The sequence below is a fragment of the Corvus brachyrhynchos genome, unplaced genomic scaffold, assembly GCF_000691975.1.
Source record: "Corvus brachyrhynchos isolate BGI_N302 unplaced genomic scaffold, ASM69197v1 scaffold517, whole genome shotgun sequence".
NCBI lineage: Eukaryota > Metazoa > Chordata > Aves > Passeriformes > Corvidae > Corvus > Corvus brachyrhynchos.
In genome coordinates, this window is record NW_008238971.1 from 277,070 (window position 1) to 302,441 (window position 25,372).

Below are 25,372 nucleotides of genomic sequence, written 5' to 3' on the forward strand. Positions count from 1 at the left end.
GTTAGAAATGAGATGCAGGATCCACCACCTAAGTTAGGCCAGGGCTCTAAACTGCTCCTTTTCTTCCACTGAGTGTCCAAACCATCTGTGGGGAATAAGCATCCAACTTCCATGCTTTTGAGATATGATACAAGCTCCTGCACCATCATGGGCTTGCTTTAAAAATAAAAAAGCCAAAACTAAAGTATAAGTAGGGTGCAACCAGTGAGTAAAAGACTAGATTCATACCTCAAATAAGCAGTACCTACATACCATGGCCTATATGGCCTTGATCTTCATTTATGCTTTTGCTGTGCTGTTCACCATGCTTTTACCTCTTGTTTGCTTGCATACAACTAACCACACAACTAAAATGTACCTACTCCTTTCCCTCTCCCAAAACTTTTACACCTTGAAATATGACTTACCTTGAAATTGGGGGGCAAGGAAGGAGAAGGGGGGGAGGTATAAAGGAAAAAGAAAGTAGAATTAATCCAGTGACTCTGTTGAGCTGGGTTATGTAACGATTGAGATACGGACCCAGACCAGCAGGGAATCTGAATCGTTTATTCAAATAAATGAGTTGGTTTTATACACTTTTCCAAGGCACAGTATTTCCTTACACAGTAATTCTCACTACATGACCTATCCCATGTTGCCACATCAGCAACACACTTTCTAAATGTCCTTCCATGGGGTGATCACGCGCTGTTCACCCGTCCGTCAGCTCCCGGCAGGCTCCTCTCTGTAGGGGTCTGCCGTGTGACACCTCCTTCCCCCAGGGTCCGGTGGAGACAAGCTTCTCTGTGCCACCATGTGCTCCTTTGTACTGCCATGTGCCTCTGCAGGCACATCCACAGCCTGCAACCGAATTCTATCTTATCTCTCCCCACAGTTCCCTCTATTTTGTTTTATACAAACAAGAATCATGAAACAAAACACTTCTAACATTAACATGTTTGGCCCACTGCCTGAACCAAATAAACTCCATTCCTCACAAAAGCAGTATCTTTCCTATGAACAGGGGAATAGATTAAAACACCCAGTAACTAGTCTTATGAATGAAGACAGTGATTAAACAGCTAGAACTTTGAGAAACAACGTAAAGTTGTCTAAAACCTTTACCATCACCCAGAGTCTGCAATTGCTGGTAGGTCCCATTTCATAGTGAAGACTTGGAGAGTCTTCCCTGGCCAAGACTTCCATGTTTACCTTGAAAGAGGCTCCAGCTTTTATAAGATCAAATCAACAAGTCAAAGTGACTTGATTATGCCTTTAGGGCAGAAACACTTGGGTCTGATGGTATAATCCCCAGTCAGCCAGGGCGAGGGCTTGGCCAGAGCCTCAAGCCTTGACTGAGAGGGTTTCCCTAAAATACCTACAAAATTGCCTAAAAACTTTATCAACATCAGTTAGGAATATGACTTCAAAAGAGTTTATCTTCCCCTTGAACAGGAGAGCAGATTAAAACACCCAATAACTGGTAACAACACACATCTCATTCCCATGAATGGAGACAGTGATTAAACAGACAACCTTGGGAAACAAAAGTACAAGGGAATGTTTCTGACTCCACACCATAACTGAAAATATGCAATATATAAAAGAGTTAATGTGTCATTTCATCTTGAAAAGATAGCTTACAAATTATTATCTATCACAAAACGCAATCAAAACAATGCAGGGGGTCACAAGGTGATATGGTAAAAAACCTAGTTTTAACAGTGAGAGTTCAGGACTGCAGCAACTTTCTGAGCAAGGAAAACAGGAAAGTTCCATGGACCAGCTGCAGGAATGACATGCCCAGCCCGCAGCCACCCTCACATAAGCTGGTGCAAATGCTGCAGGCCCCCACCCCCGAGGAAGGGGCCATGGGTCCACTCAGTCCTTTTCTCCAGCACAGTATCAGTTTCTGAGGGTCCGCAGGAGATGGGAGCGCTGGCTGTAGCGGCACAGGTCAGGTGGCCATGTGGGTTGGGCGGCTCTCAGAGGTCTGCTGGCCCATCTCCTCACTTCCCACGTGCAGAGAGCTGCACTCACCCCACCAGATCCACTGTGTCTGGTGTTCACTGCCGCTTCCCAGCTCTGCCACGTGCTCGCTGGCGCAGGGCAGCTCTGTCATGTGCTCGCCGCCCTGTGCTCACCAGCGCTGCACACCCGTGGCCACACACAACCCCCCCGCTGTGTCTGCTGCCACCGCTGCACTCTCGCAGAGGGCAAATGGAGAGGGAACACACTACCAGGAAGGGCCCCCCCACCTCCAGCCACTCACCGAGACACCATCCAGCTGATGCCGCATGGTGTGGGGTGGTGCAAGCTCTTCTACGATACCGTCCGGTTCCCCTACAGGGTCAAACGGTTTGGGGGACGAGGGGCCATCTTCTGGTTCTCCTTCCACAGTCCCAACAGACTTACGGTCGTTCGCTGGCGGCGCAGGAGGGGTCGGCACAGCTGCCATGGTGGCACAAGCATCTTTCTTTGTCCGGTCTCTGGGTGCCATATGCGCCATGAGGGCCTTGCACACTGTCCTCCATGGACACAAAAGCTCTGTCAGTGCTGTGTCACCTTGTGTAACTCAGTCCCACAACACATCCCCTAAAGTGTCCCATGTCTGAGGATCAAAAGTATCGGGACTATCTAAAGTTGAACCACAGTCTTGCCCAGAACAAGAGTCTGTTCAAATCTGTAGACTCAACTTTCCTGCCATATTTCTTTAAAATCCGCTCCAACGTGTCTGCAACATTCTGTTCGTGGGATACACCATTCCCCATGGCTCTTGGCTGCTACCCTCCATCCTGTGGAAAGGTAAATTGGTGCCATGAGCTTCGTTTCAACTCCCAAGCTTTGTTTCAGCTCCCGGGCTTCTTTTCAGCCCCCAGGCTTCTTTCCAGCCCCTCTGTAAAGTTCAGCCGAGCACGGTTCTCAGCTGCTACCTTCCATCCTGCAGAAAGGTCAATTGGCGCCATGAGCTTCATTTCAGCTCCCGAGCTTCTTTTCAGCTCCCGGGCTTCTTTCCAGCCCCAGGCTTCTTTCCAGCCCCTCTATAAAGTTCAGCTGAGCATGGTTCTTGGCTGCTACCGTCCTGCAGACAGGTCAATTGGCGCCACAAAGTTCCTTTCAGCTCCTGAGCTTCCTTTCAGTTCTTGGGCTTCCTTTCAGTCCCCCTGTAAAGTTCAGCCAAGCTTCGTTACCAGTGCCTACTAGTTGCCTATCAAGTACCTGATGCAGGGTGCCATTTGCAACAACTGAGTCATGGACTCAGACCAGCAGGGAATCTGAATCGTTTATTCAAAGAAATGAGTTGGTTTTATACACTTTTCCAAGGCACAGTATTTCCTTACATGGTAATTCTCACTACATGACCTATCCCATGTTGCCACATCAGCAATGCGCTTTCTAAATGTCTTTCCATGGGGTGATCACACATGGTTCACCCGTCTGTCAGCTGCCAGCAGGCTCCTCTCTGTAGGGGTCTGCCGTGTGACACCTCCTTCCCCCAGGGTCCGGTGGAGACAAGCTTCTGTGTGCCACCATGTGCTCCTTTGTGCTGCCATGTGCCTCTGCAGGCACATCCCACAGCCCACAACCGAATTCTATCTTATCTCTCCTCATAGGGTTAGGAACATGCTCAGGCCATGTGGGTTCATTTGCTGTTACTAGTTAAAAGGTACTGATGCCTTTTCTTATTGGCTCTCAAATTCATGGTATAAGATGGAACTTTTTTCTTTAAAGAAACAATTTCAAACCCTGTGGAAGAATGTTTGCAGCCTGTAGCATTCATTTTTGTATCACTTCTTGCAGCTAGTCCCAGTGGCATGTTAGACAGCAAACTACTGAGTTCTCCAACTTCACTGTCTCTGGACTCCTGTGCACATTCCCACACCTCGGTGCCACTTAGCAAGTGCATTTTAGTGAAAGGATTTCCTGTGTTGAATCCAAGAGACCCCCAGCATCTGTGGAAAGAAAAACAGTGGCAAATACTAAGGGTTCTCTGCAGACAATCTTTGGTCACATTTTTGGCAGTAGCTTTACAGGGGCCTGATAAGACTGACAGCTGGACTGACAGACTCACAGAATCAGACCTGAAACGAGTCAGAATTTACCCGTGAGAATATTACAGTGAAATTTTGCAGCTTCAGTGAAACCCACAGAGAAGGCCAAGAAGATAATCAATGAGAGATGTTCTGGACACAAGGAGAGGATGTTCTTGTTATGGGACATTAACAGTGTTCAAGGAAGAACTTGCAGATAATATGTAACAACTATACTTTTGCTTGTATAGCTAATTATTTTACTGCTTGAATGGTCATTGTTTGTTAGACAGCCTTGTCATTGTTTGCTAAGCAGCCAATCTCAATAGGCTACAGCTATTGAGAAGAGGTATAAGAATAGCAGTAGAGAAAATAAAAACTTCTACGACTTTGGATTACAATAAGTGTGTGCTTTTATGTCTGCCTCAACAAAAGCCACAGGGGCCCACACTCCACCTATGAAATAGTAAGCTGGATGGTACTGAAGAAGAGTATTTTTTAGTCCAGAGGAAGCTTTCACTCAGTGTGTCTAGGATGAGAGGAGGATGTTTTGGGGAAATGTTAGAGACACTCTTCCCTGAATCTACATCTGTTGGCAGCTGGTGTTCCTGCCTTGAACAAAATGCACACAGAAGCACATGCTTCTCCTAATGAACAGCCAGCTTTGTTTTTACAAAGCCTTTTGGGGCACTACTAGCCCCTGCCAGATATGCCACATACTACAGAAACCAAGTGATGGGAAATATTGCCCAGGGAGTGTGGAGTCTCCCTCATTGGGGTATTCCAGAACCATGTAGACACAATTTCATGGCTATGTGCTCTGGGATGACCCTGCTTGGTCAGGAAGTTGGACCAGATGAGCAACTGTTGTCCCTTCCAACCTGACCCATTCTGTGTTCCCACATTTTTCTAGTCAGATTCCTAGAGAGGGAGGCAGATCCAAAGCTTCTTTTAAAGCACATGACATTTCAGAAGGATCTGAAGGCAAAAGAAATGAGAAATCAAGTTTCATATCTTGTTCCTCCACATATTCAACCATCAGACACTGACCAGATCCTGCCTCAAAACAGTCTTTATGTATGTAAAATAAAAATAAAACATTCTGCTGGCTACACCCACGTCTCCTCATTATTAATGCAAGTAGAGATGAGTCCAAACCCCTGCAGATTAGAAACCTTAGCAAAATCCCACCTGAGAGTTACTTGCTCCCCTCCAGATGAAAAAAAAAAAGCAATACTGCCACTCTGTTCTCTTTTTCAGTCTCTTTGAAAATCTCAACATAAAGTCTGATCTTACATGCGTAGGTTTGAGTCCACAGTGTGCTCTTCTCCAAGGCTTTTGGGATGCCTTACTTGCTCTTTTGCCCCCTTTTGCATTTGTGATGTCTGACCACATAAAGCCTACCAAAGGGAGTGCAATTTGATGTCCCTGCTATGCCTTCCTTGTATAGTTGTGTATTAAACACCCTACCCATGTCTGTTATAAGCCGTTTTCTCTAGTTCCCAAGGTTAAAGAAATTCCACTGTTAATTAACCCAGCATACAGCAAGTGTTTGTAATAAGAAGCATTTTTTTCAAGTGCTTTCTAGAAATACCCTCTTGCAAATTCCCAATGAACGTAGAAAGCTAAGTGGCTTTTGTGGGACCATGTGATTTCATGCAGCCTAATGCCAGATTTTCATAGGACCAGATCATTTAACCGCAAAAGTACAGTCTGGGTCAAGCATTGATCCCATTTCTATCAAGTTCAGCAGTGCATGTGATGCATAGCTTATGCTGTGAAGAGACCAACAACCCCTGCTCTACCTTGTCCAATTGATTTATAATTACTTTTAAAACAAACATGACCAGTGGAATGAATTTATGTTAGTTCACACTTCGCACCCTGTGGCTGTGGCAGTTTCCATCCAGCCCTACGGATGTCACAGAGGGCTGGAAACTGATAAAAGTGCTGTGGTTTAACCCTAGATAGCAACAAAGAACCATACAGCTTGTCTCTCACTTCCCCCCTTTCCTGGTGAGACTGGGAGGAGAATTTGAAAAAATGTAAAGCATGTGGATTGAATTAAGAATAGTTTAGTAATTGAAATAAAATAAAATATAGTAATGAATGTAATGAAAAGGAAGACAACAAAAAAGAGAAATATACCCCAAGAAAGACAAAGTTCTCTCTAGTTGTCCCCATGTGGCACAGGCCAGAACAGAACAAAAAAAATTCTTCCTCTACAGTGAATGGGCCACTTCAGCTTTGGACCATTTCATTTGGCACTGAGAGCAGGAACTCTGCAAGCAACACTAAATGGAGGCTCTGTCCACCAAGGTACCTGGGCAATGCAAACATGTGGAGCTGGAAAAGCATCTTCTGGCACTGTCTGATGCAGCTCCTTGTGCTGCCTTGATGTGAGCCTCCACCATAGCTAGAAAACAGGGCTTCTAAAAGATTAGAGGATCAGGATCTTTTTTTCTAGGAATTAGGCTCTCTCCACTGATGAGAGCTCCTTAAAAGTGTCCTCTGGTTTTCACTTCTCACTTGTGTCTCCCAGGTCTCTGCTTCACACCTGCGCCTGGAGGACTGGACTATGTAATGACCTGGTCAGTCGCAAATTTAGGTAAGTTCTTTTTATAGCCTTGGACAAATCCTTCAACTTCTGAATCATTTTTGCAGGATGCTTGAGAGGAGTAATAGAAAGCAAAGGACATGGTTAATATTATAGTGTGCCTGGGCTGCAAGAATGCTGTCCCAGGTTACCTCTAGATACCGTAAAATGGGAGCAGGGACCTACACCTGCCCTCGCCTTTACCTATATCTACCTTCTCCTCATGCCTAAAGACTTTTTTAAAAAAGAGTACAATGTTCACCTCCACAGCATATAAAATATCTTCATCCAACAACATCAGCAAGTTAACTGTAGCTTTGTTTTTTAAGCTAGGTGAGCAAAAGAAAACAGCTACTATGCACTTTAATATATTACCACAACAACGCCATATAGATAAAACCACAAACCCCATTATCTCATGCTCTAAGATAGATATTAAATTCAGTCATTCATGAGACAAATATTGTAGGCTTTGCTTGGTATCATAGCCAGGAATAGCAGCATGGAATTTCTATCAACAACGAACTGTTAAACCTTCCTGCAAGTCTATTTGAATCACCCAAAACTCTGAAAACACAGTTATATTAGATAATCTCAAACAATCACAGATATGTGGCAACTTGCAAAGCTAGGTTACTTCTTGACTATGTTGAGGGTGTATTTTTAAGATACAGATTGTTTTTGAACTCAGCATTTCCCAAGGGCACCTTAAACTACAATTCAACAATGACTGCAAAGCTTTACTTTCATGTTTGCACAATATATCTGGTTTTCTGTGAAATAAATACACATTCTACCATTATTTCTTAAAATAACATTGCTGGAGGATACTGTACAGACCCTTGGAGTGTCTCTCTATGTACAAGTAATCCACTTACTTCCACTTCAATGAAATTTTTTTAGCTTAGCAAAAGTCACAGGGCACAGTGATAAAGCAATGAATATGTCTTGCTACACATGAGTTAAGCCCCTTAGTCTGAACTTGTTTTGAAGTCTGCCATGACTTAAGACCAGCTCTACATGAGATAAATAACCAGATGTAATGCCAGTCACTTCCCTCTGCATGCACTGGGAATGGTGTCCCTTGGCTGTGCTGGACCATTGCACTACATGAAGCAAAGCAAAACTCTTCTCATGTTTTCAGCGCCACTTCTTTTCCCACTCCCACAGCTGTACTGATCCTGCACAAGTAACCTTGTATCCTTCTTATCTCTCAGAAAAGCCAACAAGGTGGCTCATCAATCACAGTGTTGTTAAGGTTGGAAAAGACCTTTAAGATCATCCAACCATTGACCCAGCACTGCCAAGTCCACCACTAAAACCATGTCCCCAAGTGCCACTTCTACACATCCCTTAAATACTTCCAGGGATGGTGACCTAACCACTTCCCTGGGCAGCCTATTCCAGTGCTTGACTACCTTTTCTGTGAAGAAATTTTTCCTACAATGCTAAGGTTTTCCTCATCATTAAGGTTTTGCTCAGTGTAACAAGAATCTTTGATGGTCATTTAATTGTCAAAAAGGTCCACAAAGTTAATACCATAGCTTTTAGACATCAGCAATCAACCTAATACCCATGACAGGAGCAGTATCACCAGATAAAAATAGGTAATATTCTGTGCTGAGCTCTGGGGTATAAACAGAGCAGAGGTGAGATGGGAAGATGCAAAAATCCCAGCTCCAGCATCCAGAAGCACAGAAGTCACATTGCTGGCACAGGCACAAAAAAGGAAGAGGAGGACTAAGCCATTGGCTGAAATGCTGTACCAGACAGAAAGCACAAAACCACTGGTCTCACACAAACAATTAGCAGATATAGAACTGTGCGTTTCGAGTCAAGATGCTGCTGGAATGGAGAACTCAACCACCTCATGGCTGAAGGACAAACTTAAAATTTTCCTTCACCACTTAGAGGACGAGCATACTATCTGAACCTGGAGAGACCAGGCGAGGCTTCCTCTCAGTGAGGAGGTGCCTGTCATCTTATTAAAAGTATTTTGCATTAAAATCTCACACATGAGAAAGAGCAAGAGACTGCCTTACTGGAAACACCCTGGCCCCAGCTCTTGGCCCCATGCCAGCCCCTCCATGTTTCACTAACATGCCTCTTTTCTCTGCTTGGGCCCTGTGAAGGAGCCTGCAGGGCCTTTCCTGGCCACCTCTGTATGCCAGAAATACCTGAACTGTGTCTCTAAGGTGATGGGTTAGATAGGAACTATACCTGCCAGGCATAATCAAAAGTCACAACAGAGTGTCAGGGCCACTGGAGATGTATGACAACCAAATAGCAGCAAGGCAACACAAAGAAGAATCAGACTGAATAAGCAGAGACCTCCAATACAAGCACAAGCTGTGGCAGGTCAGGTTTGGGGAAGTTCCCCCAAAGACGCCAGAGGAGACCCACTGGTGGATCTAAACACTGATTGTAGAGGTCCATGCCTTGCACATGGCCTGAGGCAGAGGGGCTACATGTGGAAAACCTTGTCCAAATCTTCAGGAGGGTCATCTGATCTCTCAGTAGAAATGGATCTCTCAGTTACTGAGCTTCAGCAGTCTACAGCCGTGCCTGTGCCTCAGCTGCTGGCTCCTGGGCTGGGGGACACAGAAGGCATCAGCAACTCCAGGCACACCTGGGGTTAGAGAGGTGATGTGTGGGGTGGGAGCATGACAACTATTGCAAGAACTATTTGCTCCAGTTCATTCCACATCCCCACTCTCAACATCTCAGGAGACGGCCCTGCTGTGATAGGTATGTTGGGCAGCCAGGACTCTGCCTTTCAGTACTGCCCCTCTGCTGTTTCTTCCTCTCACCAGGGTCTTTCAAAAGAGCAACTAATGCCACAGGAACCAGGGCCCGAGGAAATCAAAGGGTGCTAAGGTGGTTGTGTTTCTTGTCCCCATCAGCCCACAAATGAAGACACAAGCTTGATCAGGGACTGATTTTCTTGTGGCAGGCTCAGCATGTTGCTGCAGTTCATCAGAGGGACTTTGAAAAGCAAGAACACAAAAGGTATTTTACATACAGAGCTGGCTCCTCTGCTCTTAGGTGCTGCATTGCTTCCAGATGGAATATTTGGAGCAATGGTGCAATCCAGTGGCTGGTTTGGATAGTAACACAGTGATACTGTACAAACTAATCCACTGCTAGACCAGGAAGCACCTAAAAGGAGCTGCAATACCACAGAGCTTGCAGAGAAGCAATGACATCTATTGATGAGTAATCTTAAAGAGATGCATAGAAGATCCATGTTTTTTTGATTAGAGACACTCAGGACTGGGTTGTTGGAATCAATCAATTATTTAGGTGCAATAGATTTTCAGAGAACTGTACAACCCTCACCAATATTTTTCTGAGTCTGATTTCTCTGTGGTGCTGAGCACATTGGCACCAAGACCAGCATCACATTGCTCTGGAGCAGAAAACATGTCCCAGAAGAAAACCACCCAAGACCAGGGAGCACGTTACTTCCACAGCAGCCCTCCAGCTAGGAAGGGACCCACCACCTAAAAGGCATTAGCACTGCCACTGTCAGTAATAAATCAATATCTTAAATATGTTGATTTTCTGAGGGTTAGCTTCTGGAGGCTGGAATGTGGATGTATTAGATCTGCTACTATTAATTTTCTTGGTTTTGAATTTTGAGTTTTTTTACTCAGAGTTTGGATTACAATGCAGGAGACATTGTAAAGGCTTTTCTTCTTACTGATGTTTATTATTTCTTACCTTTAGCACAGCTGCACAGGGTGTGCGTTCTAGTTGTCAGGGTGGAAAATGGCTCCGAATTCTAATGTCCAAGGCCATTTAAAGTCCAAATCAACCAATTATGAAATACCAAGTAATATGCTTTTACTTATAATCCAATAACTAACCTTTCATGATCTGCACTGTGGGTTTTTTGACCCAATACCAGAACACTCAGATTTGTGAAGAAGAAGAAGAAAAGATGAAGAACAAATCCACACCCAAAATCCTCCATATTGTTACACTTCTATATATAATTATATCCCAGAAACCTAAATTCTCTAAACCCAGGGTTCCAACATCTCCCCCTCCTGTTTGAACCATGAACACTGCTTAACTGCTTTGTTAAACCATTGTCAGATACACTGAAGTAGACAAGGTTACAAGTACCATGATGACTATAATGACAATCAAAACATACATGCCCAATTTCAAAAGCTCTCTCCATAATGGAGCAAGGCTTAACCAAGCAAACAGATCATCCAACCATGATGCTCTTTCAACTATGAGTTTGGTGAGACCTTCTAATTGTTTTTCAACCAGAAATGCAGCGTTGGTGGTCTTCTGCAGGGCCCTTTGCAGAAAGGAGAACAAATATGGCACAAGGAGGAAAATGAGAAAGATGAAGAGATAATTAGACCTTCCATTTTTATGAGATCTTTGATCCATTTACTAATTTGCTAGTTACCAAACAGATCATTAAACTTAACTGGACTCATTTTCTTTTCTTAATTTTGAAAGACCTATTTGCAGTTCTTTGATATTAGCAAAGACTGACTCTAAGTGGTCAGAAAGATTCATGCAACGCATTCAAAAAAAAAGGAGAATGTGTGAGAATCGAACTCACGACCTTCAGATTATGAGACTGGGGTGAAATTGTACCAAGATGTTGCATTTTCGTACAATGCATGATTTGGAGTGACATCTGTGATTTTGTTTTACTTTGTTTTGACTCAGGAGAATAAAATATTATGCAGAAATCCATTTTTATTGAGCCAAGGATTTCCAATTCTTGAGGTTCATAGGGTGTCTTAGGGAGAAATTTAGTCCAGACACCCCATTCCTCTGTAGGATTCATGAGGAATTGTGAAAGATCTGAAGAGACATTTTTTGGTATTGGCCAATTGTTTACCAGTAAATCAACTAAGCAGGTTGAAAATTACTTTTTTGGACTTGAATAAGTTAAACAAATGGTATCTAAGCTTGAGGCATTGGCTAAGGTCACCCAAACATTGGTTTAGGTTGACTAACTGGCAAAGCTACACCACTAAAAGCAGACAAAACAAACGAAGCAAAAAACAAACTTAACATCTGATTAAACTTCATGTTTCTTTAAAGCTATCCTTTGGCAAAAGATTCTTTTCTTAAATTTTAATTTTTTAAATGATTTCTACAAATATTCTTTTCTATTTTCTCAATCTTGTTTGAACATCACCTAATGATGAGGCACAAAGGTACTTTGTGCCTTCTTTAAAATAAGAATGTGAGGATTATTTGCCAAAAGAGCTTTATGATAGTCTCTTTTTTCATACTCTTTAAAGTGACAAAACCTAAAGTTCACAGTTTTAGCAATGAAAACAAGAGATTGCAGGTATGAGTTATAATCTCTGCATAGTTCACGTCTGTGTACTTTCTTCTTTACTTGTGGGGTTGTCAACTTTTTTCTGCGTGTGGTATGGCTTCACGTTCTTCACAGGACGCCACCTGGGTCTTGTACCTGTAGAAACACGTGCAAACCCGTTGCCCCAGGTTATTAGAGGAAATGGATCTTCAATTTGTCCTGTCTCTGGATTTGTAATTAGAACTAAAGGATTTTTCTTTTAATTTTGCATGTGTGCTGTTGGAAAAATGTCTGATTATTAGCGAATTTGGTTCTGAAAAAGAGCTGTTTAAAAAATTTAAAATTGTATAGTGCTTTATTCAAGCTCTGCCTCCCTGCTTTGTTGTTTATCCAAAAGGGATTTTGAAGTGTGGTGTGTTCTTTCAATGATTACTTGCCCTGTAGAAGAATGAGAAATATTGAAGGAGTGACGCACACCCCAATTCATTAAGAATTTATGTGGCTCTTTTGCTATGTAAGCTGGACCATTGTCTGTTTTTATTTCTTGAGGCACACCTAATGATGCAAATGCTTGCAGAAAATGCTGAAGTGCATGTTTCGCTGTTTCTCCTGTGTGCAAAGAGGCAAAAATCACATTGGAAAATGTATCCACTGGCAGACGGATATTTTTATATTTTCCAAAAAATGGCTATTTGGTGATATGTTTGCCACTCTGTCAAGAGCCTTTTGAGCCTCAGGAGTAAGAGTTCTGGGAGACATGATGTCACAGTCTCCTCTTAGTAAGTCCAAAACTGGGGCAAGTTCATCACTGGTGATCTTCAAAATTGCCCTGATTCAATTAATTTCTCCCAAGAGCTCTTGTAGATACTGTAGATTGTTGACGCAGGTTCTAAGTTGTATCTTCTGTGGCTTGATGTTGTTGTATCTCCATGATGTTTTTGTATCTTCTTGGGCTTGTCTGCTCAGTTGGTAAAGTTAGGCATATCTTCTGAAGAATTGCTTGGATTATTGCTTGAAAATACTCCTAAATTAGGAGAAAATGCAGCTGATTCTCTATTTGCATTCTATAGGTTGTTTGTATTATGTAGATTTATGCCCTGTAAAGATGTTTTTCCCTCTGGCTTCAAAGCTGCATTCATGCTTTCTTCCCTTGAGCAGAAATCTTGTTGTCTCTGTTATTTGTCTATTATATATATTTGAAGGTGCAATAACAGAAGTGACCACAGGTGGCGCTTTAGGTGGAGGACGAGCAACTTGTTGATCACAAGATGGCGCAGGCGAAAATACGTAGGCATTGTTTACGGAAGTGACCTAGGGCGCCGCCATTTTGCTGTATGGCAAAATGAAGCACATGTCCCGTGCGCAGTTTTGTAGCTGTATTAAAAAGTTTCGGAGCAAGTCTCCAGGGCTGGACTAACTCTGCAGAATTTTGCGTAAAAGCAGGCAGCTGAAGGGGGACCACGTGCTGCAGCGACGGGCAAAGTATCACATTCTGCTTCTCTCTTGCTTGTTTGGGGCGGTCCCGTTGTTTTAACTACTTCAGCCCCAGGTCGGCCTGCGCCGAATTGACCAGGGACGAACCCGGGCTTCCCTGCACCCCCTCCATTATCTGCTTCACTTCTGCCGTATCTGCTGTGCTGGCAATTGTGTTTGGCATTTCAGGCAGCTTGCGATCTGTTACAAATGCCTTCTGTTACGTTTGAGTTTTAACTCCCGCCACCTGAGAGGGAGGCGGGGCATCCTCCCCCTCCTGTGCAGGCAGCATAGGCTGCGGACAAGCCGCGTCACTGTGAGAAGCTACAAGCATCTCGTTGTCTTATTAACTTACTAAAAGCGTCTCTCTGCGATTTTGACATAACTTTTCCCATTATGACTAGGATTAACCCTGAAGCATAAAGTCCATACCTGACTGTGACATCAGAAGTTTTCCTCAGTTCCCTCTGTTCCGTTAACTGTTCAGAAGTACGGTTCTGGTTCCTTCCACCAGCACTCTAGAGTCCGAGATCCTTTTTCTTTTTCCCTGGGGAATATTTTTCTTCCTTTTCCTTTTCCAGCTCAAAGCTGCTTTTTCTTCTTTTCTCTCGTTTTCTTCAGGGAGTCCAAACTCTTAAGTCCTGACACAGAGGCACCAGACATTCATTTTCTCTGGTTTTGAATTTTGAGGTTTTTTACTCAGAGTTTGGATTACAACGCAGGAGATGCCAGGCTTTTCTTCTTACTGATGTTTATTATTTCTTACCTTTAGCACAGCTGCACAGGGTGTGCGTTCTAGTTGTCAGGGTGGAAAATGGCTCCGAGTTCTAATGTCCAAGGCCATTTAAAGTCCAAATCAACCAATTATGAAATACCAAGTAATATGCTTTTACTTATAATCCAATAACTAACCTTTCATGATCTGCACTGCGGGTTTTTTGACCCAATACCAGAACACTCAGATTTGTGAAGAAGAAGGAGAGAAGATGAAGAACAAATCCACACCCAAAATCCTCCATATTGTTACACTTCTATATATAATTATATCCCAGAAACCTAAATTCTCTAAACCCAGGGTTCCAACATGCTACTATAGGCATTTTGGCCTGGAGAGCACATGGAAAGATAGAAAGTGGACCTGCAGGATTCTCATCCCAATAGGAAATGGTGGATGCTTGCTACCACTGCTCATACAAGGAATCACAGAGGTGAGGCCATAGAAATCCCACAGAAACAGAATGTTGAAAATCTTATTTTGAAGCCTGACTGTTACCCAGTGAAGGATGAAGAAGGATCTCATAACTCTTGAGAAATACCTTTGCCTCCTGCTCTGGGAAAGCATCGTCTTGTGGCAGTGACTTGAGCACACCTTACATGGTGCTCCTGAAAAACATCTGCTGGGAGGGGAAGCATTTAGGAGTCTACCTTACTCAGTGTAGTTTTTACATGTGATTCAGTCTGGAGAAAAGGCAGACGAGGTGTTGCTAAAGGAAGCTGATCACCACTTTTGACTGTATGAGATGGGAGATTGTCTTCTGCAAGCCAGACTGCAATACGAGTATATCCAAGGAAATGCTCAACTCTGGGATCATCTCCTTCCCATATTCACCTCCCATAATTCTTTGCCATGCAAAAAGGAGCCCAAGAAACAGATCCCAAATACCAACAAGATTATGGTGGGGGTCTTTCTTTGTAGCTTGTAGAGTCAACAAGCTTGGTCAAAAAGACAACAGCAGCTAGATTAGTGAGGGAAAAAAGAAATTCCAGTGGAAAGACCAAACAGCATAGCCCTTTTGAGTCAGCTCTGTGTCTCACTTCTTAAAAATGCAGCCTGGCCACTGACACACTGCTAAGGGAGCATCTCCTTACGTGAAGCCAGCCTGTGTCATAGAGTGTCCCAATGAGCTGACTAGCAGGGTTACTGTGCAGCAGAAGAAATAAAAACGGTATAGTCATCTGTATTAGAAAAGACAGAGGAAAAATCCTGGTGCATGCCAAGAGAAGACAAGACTAAAGGTTTGATTTAAAACATCCTCTCTGAAAAAAACAAGTATAAAAAACCCACCCACCACACAAATTCCTGAACTCCACTTAACAAGTAGGAAGAAAATACATGACAGTTTCAATGAAAAGGAAAAACCCAACCTTATCTTCCTGTATATGCAACTGTTTAGCAGTGACTTTGGGCTATATCTGAATGCTCCTACAACCCAAACTAAGACTGACACATCCACTGCATTTGAAACAATACACTAAAATTGCAGCATTACCACCCAAAAACCCCTGCCCACACACAAAAGTTAAGAAATGACTTTTGGAAGATGCAAAAGGTGGACTATCGAATTTGTTCTTCAGTGCAAGCAAGCCATTAAGTGATTCTTGCTGACAAAAAGTCAGGTTTGCCCAAGTCTGCGCAGTAACCATGTGCAAGGCCTTTTGAAACTGCACATGTGAAAAAGAGGCATCAACATGCAGTTTCTTCTCCTGATAAGTGTGGCACCAGTTTTACTCTGTTTCAGCATCATTTTCCAATCCCAGGCTGACAGGGCCAGATCCTGAGCTGGGCCAGATGCTGCAGTCTCTGACTGCAGAAGGCTCTCTGATGCTCCATGCATGAGCTGAATGGAATGATCTGGTGTCTTGGTTTAAAAGACAGGTGTCTGCCAAGGAAGGCTGGAGCCTCCGTTGAAATGGAAAATGCAACCCTCTTCCCTCCGAATTATTATAATTTTGAAATTAAGGGGCTTTCAGACAAAGATATGAGGAATAGGAATAACAGTTCTTTACTTGTATATATATATATTTGTATGTATGACAAGGCAAACAAACAGCAATAACTATGGCAGTAACAGCAAACAGAACCACAAACTCGGCTGTCGGGCCCTTTCCCCTCGGGTGCAGTTCCGCTCGCAGCCGGCAGGGGCGTTGGTGGCTCCTGGTGAGCAGGGCAGGTGCGATGGTTCCCCCGCGGCTGCAGGGGGCGCTCCAGAGCGAGCTCGGGGAGCACACGGCAATGGCTGCCTGGGATCCCGGGAGGGGATGGAACAAAGGCTTCACAAACCCCCTGGGCAGCCGATCCCAGTGTCCGGCCAGACCCTCAGGAACAGCAGGCTGGAACAGCAGGGACGAGCACAAATCCTGAGTGGCAGATGAGATGTATCAAACTCGGTAGATGTGGTGGGCTGGATGCAGGCAGGACATGCAGGGCTACAGAGTGGCGAAGGCTTGAAGCAATGGCAGGGGCAGGGTGGCCGTGGCCTGGCTCCCAGCAGGGCAGGGAAAGGTGGGCTTGGGATCCCGGGGTTCTACCCGAGGCGCCCGAGCAGATGGTGGAACGGTCCCTCTTTTAGTAAGGTGGGGTGTTACCGCCCTCCTCTCCCTCCAAATGCTGAGAACACCAGCCAGCCGGGGGCTGTACCCAACCCCTTTCTTCCGAGTTCAAATCTCGTGGTATCCCCCACCCTACACAAGAAAACCCCAGGAGAAAGAGAGTAGCCAGTTGGACCCCTCCCCCTGTGGCCTTTTGTTTTTCTTAAGGACTCAGTAATTTGTCCCCCTGGCAACATATATGGGAAAAATTCTTTAAGATAAAAAGAAAATAGCAGGAGAACTCCTAAAACACCAACATCTGGATGGATCCATACATTGTCGATGTGTCTACAGTACCTTCCAGGGCTTGACCCATGCAAGACCAATTTCAAAATAATAGAGCTTTCTGTCAATAATCAGCAATTACTTGTTTATGGGAAGTCAAAGAAGGACTAATGTCATCACAGATATGTTCGGCTGCATCCAGATCTGACAGAGTAAAACTTGGCACCCAAATGCCGTTTTGTGCAGAACAGAGCCTTTGGTGTTTGACCCAAGTGAGGGAGAAATGAATCTGGAAAATAACCAACACCCCAACGTTGTTTTTCTCAGCAATGTTTATCATATCCCAGAGAGTGCAGATGATTTTCTTTCCCCTCGCTGTGCACAGCAGAGGCTGGGGAGCTGCAGGAATGTCTGTGCCTTTCTTTGTCCCCTCAGTCAACATGCCCCGGAGATCAGGAGTTTTCTTCAGAAAGCTTTTATCCACTTGAGCACTACCTGGTTTGTTAGCTGTAATGTGTACTCGGCTGCCAACACTCCTCACTTCTGGAGTGGATGACACAAAAAGCTGTTAAAAATAATTTTAAAAGCCAATTTTGACAAAGATTGAGAGCATTTGCTTGATAAATCAGGTTTTAAATTGAACCAGTGAAACTGAAAATGTTTTCCTCCCTTACCTTGACATAATTCCTCCACTCAAAAGTTTTATAAAATTCTCCACTCAAGAGCTGTATACAATTTTTGCTTCAGAGTAATTTCTGTTCACCCTCTTTCCCCAAGGAGGTTTGAACAAGATTTAAGAATAGGGTCAATTACGAAGCTGCTGGTACAAATGTGAGGTGAGACCTTAGAATCACAGAACAGCCTGGGTTGGAAGGGATATTAAAGACCATCCAGTTCCAACCCTCTGCCATGGTCAGGGACACCTTCCACCATCCCAGGTCGCTCCAAGCCCCACCCAAACAGGCCTTGAACACTTCCAGGAGTGAAGCAGCCACAGCTTCTCTGGGCAACCTGTGCCAGGGCCTCACCACCTTCACAAGGAAGACGTTTTTCTAATACCTAATCTAAAGTGCATTCGAATCAGTTAAGTTTTGCCTTTAAATGGTTGGCATCTTTTGTCTGCTCTTAACATCCACATGCCATCCTGCTTCCAATTTTGAGGTGCAGCATTTCCATTTCTACTTTTTCTACTCTATTTTACCATGTAAAATGATTGCCTGTGGATACCCCAAGAGTTACCAAGTTCTCCAGCTTCCTATAGTGTGTTACCTCCCAGATGACTGTGTACCCATAAGGATTAAGAATGCAGTGGCTTAATAATTCACAGCCAGTGCAGTATTTCTGACAGACAGACATTGCTGTAGAGAACTGGAGAGCACAAATACCATATCTGTATTTTAACATATGACTAAGGGTAAGATCCAAAAGCTCACAAACTAGCAACCTTTACATCTGTATCTGGAAAAAATCCAGATGATCATGAAAAACAGAACATTATAATCTCAAATTTCCACAGAACTACTGAAAGTGGGAAGATAGATTTTCTTCTTAGGAAATCAAGCCTGATGTCTTCCAGTTTTTTAATTGGAAGAGATGAATGAAGCATGAAGCAGAGGTACTTGCTCTTGGGGGTTTACTGAGCATATTCAGGCCTGACTGAACATGAGGAATTTCAGAGGGATCTAAACTATCCACAGTAATGGGCAATAAAAAGCTCAAAGCTGGTAAGAAGAGGACATGGACTGAAGGAAAACAAAGTCATGAAGTGCTCAGAGCTCACAGAGTATTAAGGAAAAAGCTAAAGAAAGCGAGCCAAGTGACACTGTAAATGTGTCAGTGAGGATTGCTCTTGAGAAGGAAAGACAAGACGTAGATAGGGAATGGATGATACATAAGAATCAATTAGCATGTATAGACCTAAATCAGTGGTGCAGCTACATTAAATGAAAGTGATGACCCTACAATTAAATAAACAAGTGTTAGAGATGCATGGCTAATTTACATTCAGTCAATCATACTCCAACACACTGCCTCCTCTCCTCTTGCTGTGCACATCAAACCTTCAAGCAACAGACAATCCACTCAATAATTTGAAATGCAAGAAATACAGCTAAGAACGTTATCCCTGTGTTCTGAAGATGTATAGAGCTATTAAGTGACTTAAATCTATACAAAAAGCCCACAGAGGTCATGGAATTAAGTCACCTCAGTCTCTGAGTTCCAGCCCAGCAATCTGATCCTGACTAATCTTCATTGTAATGACAACAGTGCCCTAAGAATTCTCTTCAAATCCTCATTTCCAAATCCGGAGTTCAGAGGGTTAGGATTTTTAAAGGAATGCATTTTGAAATATAGCTAAAACTCTGCCTAAGACTATTTACTTTTGCAAGTGAAAAAATAGATCATCCTGAAATAATTAGGAAATAAATATATTCTGGAAGAGTTCACAACCTTAAGCTGAAAATGCTGTCAGAGACCCTGTCAGTAAGAGAAATAAGAGGCTTAACCTCCAATGCCTCAGCTTACAAAGGCGAGCAAGTAACAATAAACTTCTGGCAGGTTTATTATCCCAGCAGTTCCACAGCTGTTCAAACATCCAGTTTTCCCTTCCCCCTCTCCTGTGGCTTTGGCAGAGCATCCTGGCAGCTCCTCTCTCAAGTAGGCAATCCTGGTATGGGCAGGCAAGCAGCCAACTTGCTACTCCAATGATGCAACACAACACCACAAGGGGCATCATTTGGGAAAGAATGGGGTGTTCTCATTATTTAATTACTAGTCAACTTATCTGCTTGGAGAATATTAAAATGTCAGTGTAATTATGACATTGAGACACCACATCAAAGTCAGCTCCTTTCTGCTGATCACCCCAAGAGGTGCCTTCTGAGGGTGATACAGAGGAGGAAGCAGGACCTTTTAAGCAAGGCATGGGAGTACAGAGAGATGACTCATTAGTTTGATTGATGAAGCCAGTTTTAACCATTTGCTTTTATGGAGCAACTAGGCCAACAGCACAGCACCTGGGGGAGTTTGAATCCACTTGTTTGTGGTATCCTGGGATCACACAAAACATCTGAACCTCTTTCTGGGACTTCATTCAATAGCTAGGGGAGTTCAACCTCATGGTATAATCTCAATCCCCCAGAGGTCCCTATTCCATCAGTAACATCAGAGAACAGACAGAGCCTGTAGTCCTTCAAGCCATATGGAGCAACTGGGATCCACCTTGGATACCTCCAGTGCTCTTCAACACAAAATATATTTATTCTCCTTTTAAAAGTGTAATTTTGACTTTGTGGAAAGGTGCAAACAAGACTACAACTGCAAACCAAGCATTTTGTTCTCCTGGAGAGCATGATGGCAAGGATTTATGTATTATTAAAATGGCTACATATGTTCTTTGCAGCACTGCTGGCTCAATTGATATCTGAGTTTCTGCTCCCTGCCTCCAAATTTTGGTACTTTTCTCAAAGGTCTGGAATGACAGTTACACCTCTGCAAACCAGAGCTCAAAAATAACACTTAAGACTTTCTGACATCTTCATTTTCAAGATATTCTTACAGCATATTATCCTAGTAAAGGAGCAATCCATAAATCTCTAACCAGAACTGTAGAGAGATCAGTTACTTTCACAAACTCACGTCTGTAAAACGGCCTTAAGAGAAGGTGGCCCACAGCTCTTCTGTTACCACATCTTGGAGGTTCAGATTTAGTCAAAAGCACTGTCAAAACCAGTGTGCCAGGAGCTAACTGAATAATGGAAGTAATTTTCTCCATTTCTATGACAGAAAAGCCCTCTATTTGGACAGCATTATTTGCAGCCAATTATTCTGCTATTTCCAGCAGTGCTCCAGGGAGCTGTGTTACTTCTCCACAGAGCATAGGAGCTGTTCATTAGGTTAGTCTCTTTTAGTCTCCCAGTTCCTTTTGCTTGCATAATTTTCACCCTGCAGTGCCAGATGACAGGAGATTTAAGTGCTATCTGTTGCTCTGTATTACCCCTCATAGGACTTTGGAATGTGTCCCAACCAGGGAAAGAACAGCTTTTGATTCTTGGATTAGGGCATAAAGTGCCACAGTTTATCGTAACAGTGGAAGCGTGGAGAGAAATAACTGGCATATTCAGAATGCCCCTTTAGGGAAAAGCTCAAGTGACACTGCCCTGTAGCGGCATTTGAAAGTTCAAAGTCCATGACTTTATAAATATATTGGCAAGAACTTGCACTGTTCTTTCTCCTTTGTAATGACTCCATGGTTTGTCTCTAAGACTACCATATCCCTGACCTGCTTGCACTGGGATTACTAGTAGGAGGATCACAAATTTAGTTAGTCTCATATCTGTGCAGCATTTAAAGTCAAGGAACACTGGGTTTGGCCAGTAAGACCACCACACCCAGTTTTACAATTTTCAATCATATCTGACCACACCTTTTAAAATATACTTGAAGGAGAGACAAAGTTCCACCCTATCACTGTTGCAATAGGGAACTGAACTCTGACTTCAGGTATTTTCACCCTGCTTGAGCAGAGAGGTTGTACCAGATGACCCCACTAGTGGGTCCCTTTCAACCTTAATCATTCTGTCATTTTCAGGGTCTTCACAGCAAGCCTGCTGAGTTTATAATATTTTATTTAATTTAAAAAAGAGCCCTGGAAGTGCAGCTGAAACCCTGAAAGTCAAAATATGTTTATTCCTTATTTACTCATTACCCCAGAAGTAGATCTGCAGTACAGCAGACAAAGCACTTTTGTGAACACCACATGTGTTACCTGTGACCAATTTAATTCATCAAGCTCTAAACCACAGGTCAGTTGGTTCCATTACAACATCCTCAGGGCAACTTATGTTAACTGAAGCTAACTGAGAGCCTCTTCATCCTAAAGAGGACAAATATAAGCCTTTTACTTCAGCTCAGCAGAACTCACAGGTCATCCTAACAAGAGATAATGAATCCCAGTAGGTGTGAGTGAACCCTACCTCTTTAAATACTCATTTAACCCCACCACAGCTGGTAATTACAGTTTTGGGGGTGAGGTTGGGCTGTTCTCTTTTCTGTCCTTCTCCAAGGTAGTCCTAGTGAAGTGGCCTTGGACTCTATCTTCTGGAGAGCCTAAGTGCTCCTAATGAAAGCCTCTAGGAGATCTCCCTCATGCTGCTCCTCGAGCTGTGACTCTGAAGACCTCACTCTAAGAGCTGGAAATGTAAAAGCTAATTGGATGTGCTGCGCTGCAATGCCCGAGTACCCCAGAACAGCCAGTTCCCCTAACAGAGAAGGTGAAGTGAACCCATGCCAGGCTGCCTGTCTTGGACAAGTGGAAACATTGACAACAAGGCTATTTCCTTCTTGAGGCTTTCTGAGGTGGCTATTAGGAGAGCTTCTCTTATGCAGTCACTCTCTTGAACCCAGTCTCTAAATAACCTTTGAAAACAAACAGAGGAGGATTTTCATTCACTATCTCCATGTGTGAAAGGTGGGAGAAGTTAGTTAATTGCCAGCATACCAGAGGATTCAAGGTCTTCCATCAGAGCAGAAGGCACTAACCATGCAAAAGCTCCAGTGGGAAGGGTTCTAGCAGTCCTCTTCTTTCCTCCATTGAAGCTGTGCTTAAACATTCCCCAATAATTAAGTATGCTTATGACTCTTAAAACATTTAAAGTTCCTTAAGGGAAGAAGGTGTGCAGAGGCCTTGATCCACTGTATTTTTTATGTTTGGGGTTATATTTTTTATGTAGAGGTTTGAATCTTATCTTCTCCTCCCCCTCGCTGTCTCCTCAGAACAAGCCTGTGAATACTCTTTTTCTCCAAATAAAATAATAATTTAGGAAACAGAACAGTGTTTGTCAGAAAGAACAAGGGTGGAGACTAAGGGTGCCAGCATGGTGGATTGTACCACTTTAGGACACTTTTGGAAATCATCACTCTTGTCATATACTGGATCCAATTTCAGCAAGAGTTCCAGTCTCTCCTGTGGTTCCCACAGGGCCAAACAGGCAAGTGTTCCTTGAGACTGAGGTCTCAAGGAAGGAGAGGGTGGGCAAAGACACGTTGTTAGGAAACGGGTAAACCTCAGACTGAGCAAGTTGCCAACATACTCTTGAATATGCCGTGGAGCACCACTGTGGGATTGTGCAGGTGTTTCCATGGCCAGGGAGAGACCAAATGGATGATACAATAATCTGCAACTTAAATTTAGCTGCAATTCTAGAGGGATAGTCCGATAGCCTGCTTCCTAAGCCATTTCACTTACTGGACCTCAAAGATCCCCCCTGCTGGAGCTGCTTTCTCTGAGGGTATATTGTGCCACACATGCATTTCAGGCAGTTGGTGTTTAGTCCCTCTTCACTGATTCTGCCTCACATCCTGTGTTCCCTGGCTGAGGTGGGAGACTTTTGAGTGTAGAAGCAATTATTTATCTCCGCCCAAGAGAAACTTCTGAGTATGATCTAACTTAAGTGCCTACCTGTAGGCTGCACAGCTGCACAGCTGAACTTGCCAAACATAGAGAAGCAAATCAGGCACCAAACCCCTGCCTCATTTCTGGGTCTCCTTCCTCAGATGGCTTCTGAGCTTCTCAAATCTCTGCATTAGAGGGAGCCTGCACATCTCTCCAGCAGCTGAAATCTCCAACAGGGAAGCAGAGTGGTAGCAAAAGGCTAAGCTAACATATAACGAGGCCAAAGGAAATTGAGTGTCAGAAGCACAGCTTTGAGTCTAGAAACACAATCAAAGCCTGAGGGAAGAGTGTGGCAAATGCTGGGGTCAGCAGTGCAAGTGCAGAGCAAAGCTGGACAGTCCCTGAGCAAAGCACAAGGCACTGCCCAGACCAAACCAAAGACCAGTGTCTGCTGAGCAGCTCCGGAGGTATCAACTGACTCCTTCAACTAAAGCACAGACACAAAATGGAGTGGCCTTCACTGCAAAACCCCCTGATCAAAACCGTATCACGCAGCAGGATTTCTACTTCACCTTAGTATCACATGCATCGATCCTCTGCAAAACTACTGACCCAGCTCTTAGACCACCATGTTACTGCAAGGGATAATCAAAGAGCTGGGAGTGCTCAGGATAAGAGCTGCAAGGTTCACACTGCCCAAATACATAACTGCCAGCAGATGCATTATGGTATTTCTTTAAGAATATAAATATACAATGAGGATTTTCCCTGAGAGGCCATATTTTCATTTATTTAGGAAACAAGTAAGTTGAATTATGATGGAATCTCTCCATACAAGAGATGCTTCAGGAGCTGACAGTACAGATTTCTCAGAAGTGCCACATTCAGAGCAAATTAATACAGCCTTGAAAGCCAATTTCAAGACAACTCTCGCAGACACAGGGTATTGGCTGAGGAAACAGTGAAACAGAAAATGAGACATCATGTGACATCAGGACGCATATTTCTGTTTATTCACCTTTCTTCAAGAACTCTAACTCACTGTTAGGCAAAGGAGTGCATACAGGATGTACAAGAAAAAGATTAAAAGAGACTTCTTTATTATTGTATTCTGTGGCATGAAAGCCCACAGCCTTTTGTATTTGTTTGTTTGTTTGTTTAAGGATATGTTTCTACTCCAGCTGAGGTGTTACAGTTCAGAGAACAACCTGTCATCTGCAAGAAATCTCTTTAGAAAATTAGAAGAGAGCACAGCTATTTGCTGGGCTGTTTCACTGAACAAACACCACAAGCTGCACTAGTAGCATTTTACCAGACACTTGTCAGTTTATGAACTCCTAAGTTTATAAAGAAATAGGAAATCCATCTGCAGGGTGACAGGGATGGGGAAAAGTGGTTGGAGTTGCTTCCCCCTCAGCAGATTCCCACCTGCTGTAGGCTTGTGTTTGTTCAGTACAACTATGCCAGTTCGGTACTGGCAGAGGTTCTGCCCAGGCATACACAGCTTGCCCACAGTCCAACTCACTACCTTCATAACTTTCATATATAATATTAAAACCCACGGTTTGTCGCCTAATATGCTTCACATGATGCTCCGTCTGTTCACATCCACACTGTACACTGATGAATTGGAACAGCCTCGGCCAAAATCAATGAAAATGCCTTCAGAATCAATCGACTCCAAAATCTGATCCACTATGTTCTCAGGGCTGGAAGAGGGAACTGGAATCAAGGAATTGTCTCTGTCTAGGTCAAAAGACCTGTGTGGGTCGCCCATTGAGTGGAAGAGTCCTTTCTGTTGCTCAGCTGTGCTGAGTTTGCTGGAGCACTGCACAGACCCGGTGCTGGGCCTCTCCTGGTCTCCTGGCAGTGAGCTTTTCATGGTTGTCATGGAGCTCTTGGAACCGTTGTCCATGATGGTGGTGAGGTTGGAGTACCCCTGGAGCTCCAGGCAGGAGGTCATTTCTGAGACAGAGTGCCTTCGGATGCCGGTTCCATTGGCA

The 25,372-nt window shown here is 43.7% G+C and overlaps 1 protein-coding gene and 2 long non-coding RNA genes across 10 annotated transcripts in view; 1 reads left to right on the forward strand and 2 right to left on the reverse strand.

Moving 5' to 3' along the window:
* Positions 1-528: 528 nt before the first annotated feature.
* Positions 529-15,468, reverse strand: LOC108447749. Of its 3 annotated transcripts, none has more exons than XR_001863430.1 (2): positions 13,814-15,468; positions 529-3,932 (listed from the first exon to the last, which is right to left on the reverse strand). It is a non-coding gene; the product is annotated as an uncharacterized LOC108447749 (long non-coding RNA). The 3 variants fall into 3 exon arrangements; XR_001863428.1 differs by lacking the exon at positions 529-3,932 and adding an exon at positions 11,658-12,064; XR_001863429.1 differs by lacking the exon at positions 529-3,932 and adding an exon at positions 11,658-12,932.
* The window catches only part of LOC108447750, a 43,835-nt gene continuing 22,393 nt past the window's right edge, over positions 3,931-25,372 (forward strand). The window contains exon 1 of the long non-coding RNA XR_001863432.1: positions 3,931-6,618. This is a non-coding gene — a long non-coding RNA (uncharacterized LOC108447750). The remainder of the gene's footprint in view (positions 6,619-25,372) is intronic.
* PRR5 (proline rich 5) overlaps positions 24,356-25,372 on the reverse strand; it is a 75,206-nt gene continuing 74,189 nt past the window's right edge. For all 6 annotated transcript variants that reach the window (XM_017738694.1, XM_017738695.1, XM_017738696.1 and 3 more), the window contains one exon: positions 24,356-25,372. In XM_017738694.1, the coding sequence (XP_017594183.1) occupies positions 24,952-25,372 (421 nt within the window). In that variant the 3' untranslated portion in view covers positions 24,356-24,951.